This window comes from Carettochelys insculpta, chromosome 2 (assembly GCF_033958435.1).
Source record: "Carettochelys insculpta isolate YL-2023 chromosome 2, ASM3395843v1, whole genome shotgun sequence".
In the NCBI taxonomy this organism is placed as follows: domain Eukaryota; kingdom Metazoa; phylum Chordata; order Testudines; family Carettochelyidae; genus Carettochelys; species Carettochelys insculpta.
Genome location: NC_134138.1, coordinates 200,120,437 through 200,132,747, shown reverse-complemented (window position 1 = coordinate 200,132,747; position 12,311 = coordinate 200,120,437). Strand labels below are relative to the sequence as shown.

At 44.0% G+C, this 12,311-nt stretch overlaps 1 protein-coding gene across 1 annotated transcript; it reads right to left on the bottom strand.

Annotated features, from left to right (window-relative positions):
- Nucleotides 1–3,181: 3,181 nt before the first annotated feature.
- On the bottom strand, nt 3,182–10,823 carry RPL14 (ribosomal protein L14). The gene is made up of 6 exons (XM_074988319.1): nt 10,767–10,823; nt 9,230–9,331; nt 7,160–7,254; nt 6,146–6,245; nt 5,372–5,425; nt 3,182–3,280 (listed from the first exon to the last, which is right to left on the bottom strand). Exons 1-6 carry the CDS (start codon nt 10,767–10,769, stop codon nt 3,218–3,220), a joined length of 417 nt encoding a protein of 138 aa, XP_074844420.1. The 5' UTR covers nt 10,770–10,823; the 3' UTR covers nt 3,182–3,217.
- Nucleotides 10,824–12,311: the final 1,488 nt, after the last annotated feature.

Sequence of the window (12,311 nt, the reverse complement as noted above, 5' to 3'; positions counted from 1 at the left end):
GCCCCTCAGCAAAAATTATTGCCCACCCCATGCGCAGCTATTTGGACTGAGGCTGCAGCCTGGGTTCTGAACCCTGACTTGTGGGGTCGGGGGGCAGGTCTCAGAGGCCAAGCTCCAGCCAGCATGAGCCCAAACAAACTGTTTATAACCCCTCAGCCCAGTCTGTCAGTTCACTGTGGCTCAAACTCACTGCTGCAGGGTTGTTTTGTATTTCTGGGTGTGGGAGAAGGGGTTTGCAAGTTCAGATGTACCCCACATATCCTACAGTACATTGTAGCCCCACTACCCCCCAAATCTTGAACACAGAGGTCTGCAACTTTTCCCAGGCAGGGTGCCAAATTTTGACCTTTTGAACACTACTGTCTGAGCGCTGATCACTAAATAATCCTGCGTACAACAGCTCTGTTAATACAGAAACGAAGATGCTGAGCTTTACCTTTTAGGTGGGGGTTGGTAGCACGAGCTAGTCTTTTATAAATCCCCAGGCGGCATGGCTTTGAGAGCAAGGTCCCAGCCGTCTGGGGGGAGAGGAGAGGCTGAGCTCCTGCCTCACATGAGGAAAATAGGCTTGTGTGCTAGTCTTGGCACCAGTGCCAGGGGTTACTAACCCCTGCTTTAATGGATCTATCCTCACAGCACTCCTAGGAGGTAGGCACATGCTGTATTACCATTTTAGGTAGAGAACAGAGGCTTGGAAACTCAGTACTGGCCTTCACTTAACATTTTTTTTTCAACCCAGCTAGGTCACTCGGCAGGGAAAAATCTCACGCTAGTTTGTCCCAACCCCTACTGCAGAGGCCAGCTGACAGAATTATCTTGTCTTCCTAACTGCTGCCTGTCCCCACTGGGGATAAAACAGCACAGACAGAAAAACCCTTTGGGCACAGGAAGCATCTACACCCATAGGAAGCAAAGTGTATGAGATTTCCTAAGGGGGCCATAACACAATGGACTGCTGGGTCTCAGGCTCCTTCATCTCACTAAAGTGTGTGTGTGTGTCCGTGTCCCACTTACTAGTTTTACATTCTACCTCTGCTTTTCTTAGACATGCCAAAAGGCTTTTTCATGTCCACCTAGCTCAAATTTCCATCAGTTGGGATAGACAAATGGGGAGGGGGTGGAGCACTGCTAACTGCAGGGACAAAAAGCGGGGGCCGACAAAAAAAGTTGGTTCACCCCTCATTTACCCTATGCCACTACAGTACCTTAGCTGTGCTCCCACAGTGGGTTTTTAATGAACTTGTTCAAAGGCAAAGTCAGCTGGAATGAGAAATTGAATCTGAGACACAAATTTCAGGCTAGCACCACAGCCATCAAACCCTTCTTCCTTGTACTGTCACAGCAGCTTTGCCCCAGTAGAGTAACATTTCCACACTGGAATCAGCCTTTGCACAACATTAACAGCTATGTTTTTATTCAAATACCAGCGAAGAGCTAATGGGAGAAAGTTAAACTGCTACGAACCGAAAAACTGCAGAACACAGCCCCTAGGTTGAAGTACAATCACTGAACAAATTCTGGGAGTTGTGATTTGGGTACACGCTAATTGTTGCACGCGCCCTAGATGCGGACAACCTGGGAGAAATACTTTTTCAATTGTGCCTCTGCAGCTGTTAATCTTTCCCGCTGACAACCTAGTGAACATGGATTATACAAACAGCTCCCGGTGCAGTAAACCACACATCTTCAGGCTGCATTTCAGTTACCACTGAAAAAGGGACAAATACTTTTAACAAACATTATAGGGAAAGTGAATTTTTCAATATACAGGCAACTTCATTTCTCCTCAGAGTCCTTAGTTTCTCATTTGTACATGCTTTTTTGACAAACAGGAAAGGAAAATTAAGATCAAGAAAATGGGCCTATGAAACAAATAGCACAACTGTAGCAACAGAAAACACATTTGTGACTATATTTTCAGTTACTATCCCTTTTAAATAGTTTCCAGAAAAGTATTTAAATTTTATTCAGTACTAGCACAATTACCAGGTGCTGCTCAAGTACACAAGGAGGGGTTCCAGGCAGAGGTCAGCCAGTATGCAAAGTCAGGCAAGGGGACTGGAGATGGGAGTGTGTGTAGGTGTTAAGTTAGGGGATGAGATAGGGCTCAGGAGTCAGGGTTGGGGGTGTGCAAGAATGAAGATAGGGGATGTGGGGCACAGTACTGGGAGAATGTGGAGGGCACAGGTGCTGCACTGCCAACGTGGTGGTTCCCCAGCAGGGTGGCTGGGGGCCATGCTGCCCAGCATTCAGATCCCCAGGCCTGTCAACTTCCAGGGTCCTGCCCACAGCCAGCCACTGTTCCAGGTATGGCTGCCCCTTTGTGGTCATTCTCCGGTAAAATGGTCCCTGCTAACAGACACCTCCCTTTCCATTTTGTGAGACCATGAAATTCCATACACATCCCCTTGTCCGGGCCCAACCAAACCCTTACAACTTACAGCAAGGTAAGAAGAAGCTGCATACAAGGTTTGGTGATCCTAGCTCTTACCATTTAGATTTGGAACAGAGACATGGACAGAATCAAATATAAAGTAAATGCTTGTCTTTGTGTAGGCACAACTTTATCTTGTCACCAGACATTCCTAGAAATCTGAGGCCAGAGCTACTCCTTTTAAGAGAGTAGTGGAAGTAAATTTTGAAGTTTGATGTACCTGAGAATAGAATTTAAACAAACAGTTTTGTCCTACCTCCCCCCCCCCCCACCCACCCCCCAGCCAAAAAATAAAAAAGCACAAATACTAGCGCGCACAGGTTTTAAATTCTGCAGGACTACGCTTGTCACTTTTTTCATATAGAAAACTATTCTCGCTTCAATAGATACTATGCATTTGTACAGAAAAATAGTTCTCTACCTCAATAATCTTGTGCTTCAAGTATGATATTTTTGTAAAGTAGCTTCATTAATTCTACATCTTCCCACAGCAAGCTACTATAAATTATATTTGAGGATTTTAATGGCTATGTACTATCAACTTAAGTAGGCAACTTCACAGGTACTGTAATCTGGAAGCACATGAAAAATGAGTAGTAACTAACTCATCTCATTGCTGGATTAGGGCCTGTTCTTAGGATGTGCTGAGCACCACTATCTCATAGTGAGGTAAATTTCTCAGGGAGCTACTAAATGATGCACCAGACAGTAGGTCATCTATACACATTACCACAGAAAACAGAACTGTACATTAAACTGGAACTTTATTTGATTACTGACAATTTATGCTTTTTTGGAAGATTGCTTCTGGAGCTTCTTTACTTCATGCTTGATGATCCTGTTCCTCTGTAAATTAAGAAAATAATTTTGTACCATTAAGTCTAGTAAGAGCAACAAATGAACACAACCTATATCTCAGTGCTACTCATGATTTTATGGATTTTCAAATTCTCCTTGTTAGACAGATATAGGTTTTTACTAAAAATCGCAGAAAGTATCGCTTGCTCTATATAGAGGGGTGTGCCGTACTTCAGGTGTTTTGATGGCTCACCAAGTGGCAATGGACTGCTGTAAGGATGGTAGCCTATTCATAGTGCTCTGCTACAAGTCTGGGTGAGATTCCTAGTCAGTTTCATAGATTGCTTTAACAGCAATGTTACCAATGTGGGGCTCTGAGAAGAGAAGGGAAAGCAGTGCTTCATATGGTCAACAGCAATCCCTCACAAACAATGAACGAACTCTGGAGACAACTTCAGTTCTTAACCACAGAGTTGCCTAGTATCGGAGGGGTAGCTGTGTTAGTCTGGATCTGTAACAGCAACGAAGGGTCCTGTGGTACCTTATAGACTAACAGAAAAGTTTCAAGCATGAGCTTTCATGAGCACAGACTCACTTCTTCAGATGCTGGTCTTGGAAATCTGCAGGGCCAGATAGAAATAAGCCAGAGCAAGGCTGGGGATAACAAGGTTAGCTCAGTCAGCAAGGGTGAGGCTTACTACCAGCAGTTGATCTGGAGGTGTGAACGCCAACGGAGGGGAAGCTGCTTTTGTATTTAGCCAGCCATTCGCAGTCTGTTTAATCCTGAGCTGAGGGTGTCGAATTTGAGGATGAATTGTAGCTCAGCAATCTCTTTGGAGTCTGGTCCTGAAATTTCTTTGCTGTAGGATAGCTACTTTTAAGTCTGCTACTGTGTGGCCCAGCAGATTCAAGTGCTCTCCTACGGGTTTTTGTATATTGCCATTTCTGATATCAGATTTGTGTGCATTTATTCTTTTACATACAGAGTGTCCAGTTTGTCCGATGTATATAGCAGAGGGGCATTGCTGGCACATGATGGCATAGAGTTGCCTAGTACACAACTCTAAAGACTTGTATGAATTAAAGGACGGAATTACAGAGTGAACTTGAATTGTTAAAAATATAAAAATAGTGATAAACAGCAAGCATCAGCAAACTGAAGGGCAGGTTTATACTGCTTCTGTAGTTTGTTGCAAGGTTGAGTACAATAAAAGCCAAAAAATTAGTATAAGGAACTGTGTATTTCAGTATTCCCAGCCTACAGGTTGGGACCCAAACCTCGGTTGCCGTTATATTTTCTAAGGGTCACCGGCTGAGCAGCTCCAAGCTGCTCCTTCACGTTTGGCTCTTTAAGGAGCCATTTGCAGCTCCTGCTGCTGCCACCACTGACTCCAACTCCCAGTCCCTGCCCTGCCATACTGCACTGAAATGGAACTAAAAACTTAATTGGTTTAACAGCCAGCAGGAGGGATCTGGATATTAAACCAATTCAGTTCCATTTCAGGGCAGGGAACTGCCTGTGCTAGAGGTGGGGGAAGGGAGTAGGAGGGTCAGGAGGAGCCATGCAGAGGAGGTGGTGGCAGCTTGGCAACGGAGCAGCAGGGCAAGGGTAGCAGACTTGTACATGTGAGGTAGGTGGGGGGGGCATTTTGGGACTGTGAGGATGTTTAAGTTGAGGGAGAAGGGGGGAATAGGAAAAGGAAATCAATACCTATAACTTTTTTTCCCCGGGGAGAACGTTCCCCTGTCTTTGAATTGCCTTGGGTCAGAAAGTCTTACTGAATTGTCAAAACGGGTCGCCATCTCAAAAAGGCTGAGAACCACTGGTATATTTGAATCTGATTAGAAAAATCAGTTAGATTTGCTTTAAAAACCACCATAAATCAGCTACTGAAGGATAAGTATCGAGGGTAGCTGAGTTAGTCTGTATCTTCAAAAACGACAAGAAGTCCTACAGCACTTGATAAGCTAACAGGTACTTTGGAGCGTAAGCTTTCAGAGGCAAAGGAACTGCTTTGTGCATCTGACAAAGTAGGTCTTTGCCCATGAAAGCTTACGCTCCAAAATATCAGTTGGTGTATAAGGTGCCACAGGACAACTTGTTGTTACTGAAGGATAACTATACATAAAACCACTTACCATTTTCTTTGCCTTCATGACCTTGTAGCGATCAAAGTCTGTCATCTTGGCTTTCTATTGAACAAAATTTGTAACTCAATTAATAACTAACTGAAATCTTCAGGGTTTATTTCCTTGAACAGTTAAATGTAACACTGCAAAATAAACACACTGTGCTTTTTAACCAGACAACTCAAAAAAAACTTTACAAATCAGTGTACATGCCATTTAGCTTCGTAACTAGGACATCTGAGTATGCAGAGGAAGGACAGCAAAGGAAAAACCAGATTAAATTTAGTGGCAAAATGGTTTAGTTTTCAATGACAATTTACCTTACAATTTGACAAACCACATTTCCTCTGCCTTTAGTCTTACTTTCCAATATTAATGTCAAGAGAAACTTTTCTGTTAGATTATACATGTCAAGCCTCTCTAATCTGGCACACTCATTACCCGTAATCTGGCATGAATAGTTACCCCGATAAGTGGATATCTGGGTATGGCCAACTTCCCCGTGGTCCCATAAAGTTTGTTTACTGCCACTATCCCTGGCTCTCAGTGTTCTGTGCTGTTATTTAGCTGTACTTTACCCCTTAAATGTCTTCTAAGGGCCCAATAAGCAGTGTTAGTGTTGGTCATGCTGCTAGCCTCTCATGATCTGGCAAATTCTCTTGTTCAGCACTGGTCAGGCCCCAAGGGTGCCCATGCAGAGAAGTTCAACCACTATTTGACAACTTTAGGAATATGCTAGGTGCACTGTTGAATATTTTATACCATGCTGCTGATCAACCATACCTTTCCCCTGGCTTCAATCTTCTTTGCCCACCTTGTAGCTGACCATTTTTCATTAATATTTTCTTTCTCCCAGGCAACCCGCACGTGCTTCTGGCGAGCACTGCATTTAAACAAATATTCTCATGTCAGTGTTATCTGCATTATTATAATATACAAGTCAACTCCTTCAGTGCTGCTTTCAATTTAAAATAAGGGAAGTCAAATACTAAGCAGGCAGGCTACTTATTGAGAGTATATATCCTTAGTCCAAAAGGTGTTAAAAATACGACACGTCTAATTGAAGTCCTGAAAAAACCCACTAATGTGACCTCCACTTCATCATAAACTTTTTTTGTGTTGCCAGATAGGATTGAAGAGATGGGCCATCTAAAAAAATACATTTTTCCTGGCATTCATCTAAAATGGTTAGAAAAAGGCGGAAGTTGAGTTCTGGGTATGGAAGCTTTATCAGCATAAGAAATATCAACAGTCCCCAGTGGTGACTGGGGCTTAGTGATTTTATATATCCACACGAAGTGAAGAGAAAATGCTTCAGATTTCTCTCTACTCAAACAGGGTTTATATTTCTTCAAATAAAGAAGGTCTTGAATACTTCATGTTGAATATATACGCATATATTATTGTTTAAAAGGCAACACATGAAGTTATGCATGATTATGATTCATTTATGACTGGTCCCTGTAAGTAACATGTAAGTAGTTGTCTGTCAAATCTGCAACATGGCAACTTAACTGTCAATACTCATAGCAATGTATCCAGTACATTTAACCATAATGCATCGCTTGCCAGGTCTTAACTGCACACACATCCTCAAATCACTAGTATATTATGAAAGCGTTGATAAGTTTTAGAATTTAAGTCCTCAGGATAACTTAAGAAAACACTTACACATCCACATGATCTTTCCTAAAACTCCAGAAATAAAATTCCACCAAATCACAGAGAATGTAAATTAACTTCACAGGCTTGAACAATCAGTACCTTTTGCACAGCCCAGAAGAGGAAAGAACTCACCTGTGTGGGAATTTTAGTACAAAATCAGTTAGTTGCATGCACTTGAAGGGCATAGCCTGCCTTCTTACACCACTGCAAGGGCCATCAACTAGCGCCTGGAACAAGAGTGATTGAGTGGGTTCATTAACATGTTTCCAGTATACTGTGACATATTACCAAAAGTTATATCCAAATAAATATTGACCCATCAACACGCAAAAAGCATTACACACCGGAAGAGCAATATGCATTTGGAAAACTGGAAAGCAGAACAAGAGCGGAGTAAACTACCAAAACTCCATAGCAAGGTCAATTAGCATTTATTTAAAACACTGTTTCCACCACATGAAAGGCCAAGGGATACAAGAGAGGAGCTGAGACTGGGTAACTTTCATGATCTCAAATGCATCATATTTTCCTCATCCACACATGCTACCAGAGCTGCAACTAAAGGTGCAGAAAACTTCCATGCACCTTTGCCACCCCTAAAGCAGCCAGTAATACTAACAGTTCACATATATAGGACCACGAGCTGAAAAGAGGGAGCAAAGATGTAAAAAGTTAAAAGGAAATGAGTACAAGACAGACAAATTTTTTTAAGAGCAGCAGAAAGTGTGGTGTGTTTGCAGGTACTGTTCCTCTTTCAATTACAAGAATCAAATACAGGCGTTCTATTCCTTTTAGTAAGATATGATTGTAACAGCAGCCATAATGGGACAGACCAATAGACTCTGCAGCCCAGTATCCAATGACAGTGGCCAGTGCCAATTGCTTCAGAGGACATGAAAAGAAAGGGGCAATTTGTCAGGTGATGCATTTACTCTTGGTTTCTGACATAAGCTAATGACATTCCAGTGAATGGGATTGTACCCAACTGTGGTGGCTAATAGCCATTGATAGTTCCATGGAGAATAGGTGTATCTAGTGTTATTTTTATTAAAAATAAAAATGAAGAACCTAGTTATATTTTGACCTTCACAACATTCCCTGACAATAGGTCCCACAGGCAGACTGTGTGGGTGTCATCAAGTACTTTTTTTTTTTTTTTTTTAAACTTGCTGCCTGTTAATTTCATTGGGTGAGCTCTGGCTCTTGTGTGACATGAGGAGGTAAACACTTCCCTATTACGTTTCCCCTTACCATTTGTAATTTTATATTTTATTCCAGCACATTTCCCTTTAGTTCTCTCTTTCCAAGTTGCACAGCCACAGCCTTTTTAATATTGTCTCAGATGGAAGCTGTTCCAGATCACTAATAATATTTTTGCTATTTTTTGAGATGGGACAACCAGAACCACACACCATATTCAACATGTGGCTGTATCATGGATTTATATAGTGGTGGATTTACTCTTTCCTTATGGTTTCCAACATGATAACTTTTGAGATTGTTGCATCACATTGAAAGGATGTTTTCAGAGAACTATCCACAATGAAGAACATAGCCATCTTGAGGAGTAACAGTAAATTTAAAACCCATCACTTTGTATGTTGTTAGGATTAAGCTTTTTGATGTGCATTACTTTGTACTTATCAACACTGAATTTCATCTGACATTTTGTTGCCTAGTCACCAAGTTTTGAAACCTCTTTGTAATGCCTCACAGTCTGCTTCTGACTCAACTATCCTAAATAATAATATATCATCTGCAAATTTTGGCACCTCATTCTTTATGGCTTTCTTCCAATCATTTATTAATATATTGAACAACACTGGTTCACTACAGATCTCTGAGGGACACTGCTATTTACCTCTCCATTCTGAAAGCCGTCCATTTATTCTTACACTTGGTTTCCAGGTACTGATCTGCAAGAGAACTTTCCCTCTTATAGCTACTATTGATCCTGAGAGGGAAAATATAACTGCTTGAAAAATTATTTTTGAAATTTTACAAGAGTTCCCACACAAAGATTAATTTTTAAATTCTATCATGCATATCTGTATTTGTATTCCAGTATCCTTAACACTACTAGCCCCCCGTGAAAAGCAATATATAGAAAACTGTGCATTTTAATCAATAGCGTATGAAAATGTTTTTAAAATACAAAATGAAAGTATAAGTGAGGACAGGACTACAAGTCTCTGAGCTTACCCTGTTTTGGTCAATAACATCCACTATTGCCACCAGCTTGCCAGCATGTGGCCCAAAGGAAATATAGGCAACTCGGCCAATCTCAACATAACGTTTGAATACCTGGAAAAAATGTAATCAAATTGAGTGTATAATTTCAAGTAGTATAAACAAAACAATTAACTGCTATTTACAAAAAATTCACTTCCAGGAGCTGTTTTGCCTCCTGGCCTGGGACAGAAGTTGTAACACATCCGAACCAGGTCCCACTTAGATTTCAGAACATGCATCTATGTTTTCCTGTATCATGCATGCATTATAGGGCCATGCTGCATGTTAGATGTAGGGAAAGGTAAGAAGGGATCCTTACAGAAGAAAACCTTAAGAGGGAGACACAAACATAGCCCACAATTTCACTTGCAATTCAGAGAGGAGCCTGTAGTGCACCATGGGGACTGCATCCCCTTTCCCTTAATAAAATATATGGAGATACACATCTCACAGAGCTGGAAGGGACCTTCAGAGATAAGAACATAAGAACATAAGAATGGCCATACTGGGTCAGACCAAAGGTCCATCAAGCCCAGCATCCCATCTGCCGACAGTGGCCAATGCCAGGTGCCCCAGAGAAGGAGAACAGAAGACAAGTGATTTATCTCCTGCCATCCATCTCCTGCCCTTGTTCTGAAGGCTAGGGGCACCATACTTTATCCCTGGCTAATAGCCATTTATGGACCTAACCTGCAAAAATTTATCAAGCTCTTTTTTAAACCCTAATAGAGTCCTGGCCTTCACAGCCTCCTCGGGCAAGGAGTTCCACAGGTTGACTGTGCGCTGTGTGAAGAAAAATTTCCTTGTATTAGTTTTGAACCTACTACCCATCAATTTCATTTGGTGTCCCCTAGTTCTTGTATTATGGGAAAAGGTAAATAATTTTTCTATATTCACTTTCTCCACACCATTCGTGATTTTATATACCTCTATCAGTCCATTCAGTCCAGTCCCCTGCCCTCTTGGCAGGACCAAGTACCATCCCAGACAGATTTTTTTAACTTATTTGCCCCAGACCTCCTTCGCCTCCTCCAGGATTGAACCCACAACCGTGGATTTAGCAGGCCAGTGCTCAAGCCACGGAGCTATCCCTCCCCTGGGAGGGGAGGACGGCTGGTGGGCCTGGGCCTAGCTCGTTGTTGGGCACCCCACGAAGGGCGTGCGTCGGAGACGGAGGAATATTGTTCTAGAGCTTACGGCCAGCCGAGGGCTCGGCTATCTCCGCGGGGCGGACGGTACCGCTTCGATGCGACGGAGGAGCAGCGCGCTGCATCACAGCCCCCTTGCAGCTCCTCCGGGCTTGTACCGGCCAAGCAGCGTGGGGCGACGATGCCGCACCGGCCCTTCAGGCTGCTGCCAGCGGGACCCGCTCCCGGAGCGGCCGGACGCCCCCGGCCCCGCTCCTGCCACCGGGAGGAGGCGGCTCAACACCCTGCCAGGTCTCGCTCCCACGGCGCCGGGCGAGTAAGAAATGCCGCGGGCGGGAACGGCAGCCGCACACACTCACCATGATGGCCGCCCGCGAGCAGAAAAGAGCGACCAGCGTCCGCCACGCCCGGACGCCGCTTCCGCTCCCTCACTGCGCACGCGCCCAGGTCGTAGACGGCGGGTGCAAGCTTACGCTCCCGACGCGCATGCTCCTTTCGGTCCTTCAAGGCGCGACAGAAAGGAAGCGGCGGAGTTGCCTCAATCAGTGCGCGTGCGCACCAGGCCCTCCCGCTGCGTGTCGAAGGGAATTCCCTCCGCCCCGCCTCCGCCAATAGTTACGCGCAGTAAACGGTGGCGCTGGATGGGGCGACGTTGTAACGTCATCCTTTTCACGCATGCGTCCTAAGCCCGCTGGGCACGACAGGGGTGTTAATGCGGCTTCACCGGGGAGCATGCGTAATCAATTTGCCGGGTTTGGCAGCGTCTGGCTCGCGGCCCTGCTGTTAGTGCGCATGCGTGAAGGGCTGTCGGCTTGGCACCTTGGTGTGCCGCGTGGAAGAGAGGGCGCGCGGCATGTACAGGGGTAGGGAGGCGTGTAATGAGCTGGACTGCGTGACCTGTGGTGGTGCTGCACCTCAGGCCCGTGCGTTTCTTGCACGTGGGTAGTGCGGGTTTAGAATGCTGTCTGCTTATGTGCTTCCCTGCCCCCCTTTTTACACAAGACGGTAATAGGGCTCTCTGTGAACAAGAAGCTTTGCCTTCATTGCCCGGGTAAGTCATCATAGAGCCAGCTCTGCTGAGAAACTGAGGTCTGGTGCCCAAACGTGGGGGAAAAAACCCGTGCCAGATCCCGAAGGGAAAAAGAAGTTGCCCAAAATCGCAACCTGTTTGCTAGCCCAGTAAATGTGTACACTTGCTCACCTTTGCCAATGATAAACGTCTGAGGAGGTGGGTCTTCCACATGAAAACTCGTGACTTAATAAAATAAATACATTTGGTAATTTCTGAGGTGCTATAGGACTGCTTGTTGTTTGTGACATTGCAGACTAATATGGCAGCCCCTCTGAGAATAACACTGACCATGGTGTGCCCAACTGTAACTCACAGTGCATCAGTAGTGATGTTTGCTTACTTTTCTGTAGTTCCGTCAAGTGCACTAGATGCAAACTATGTCTTGGAAGGAAAGTTGAGGAAAACTACAAAGGAAAAGCAGTGAACCTTTTATTGTAAAACAGTTTTATAGAACAGCCATACCTCAAGCCAACAACGGAGAGGGTCAGGACGTTATATAGAGCCTTCAGAGAGCTGATCGTATTTGTCATCTGAACTGTGCAAACTTGACCAAGAATCAGAGGAAGGGCATCCTAGTAACTTTGCTTCAAATTTTCAGTTTGCTAAAAGACTTAGGAGCTAGTCAGAAATACTGTTGCAGTTCTTGCATGAGTATCAATTTTCACATTTCTCCAAAACATTTGGACGTGCTGTTCTTTGGCCCATCCTTTGTGTTTCCGCAACAGCAAGGAAGCAGTCTTGGTTCCCACGCACTTGAAACCAAGAAAATATTTGAGAGACGTAGCAAATCCAAAGGATGTTTTTATGCTCTAGCAAAGTCAGATGAAAAAGT

What these genes read in the sequence shown, in the direction of transcription:
- RPL14 (XM_074988319.1), bottom strand. An exon ending in AGATTGAAGCCAGGGGAAAG is followed by an intron (nt 5,426 to 6,145) that starts GTATGGTTGATC and finishes TTTGTTCAATAG; the next exon opens with AAAGCCAAGATGACAGACTT. An exon ending in TCATGAAGGCAAAGAAAATG is followed by an intron (nt 3,281 to 5,371) that starts GTAAGTGGTTTT and finishes CTTAATTTACAG; the next exon opens with AGGAACAGGATCATCAAGCA.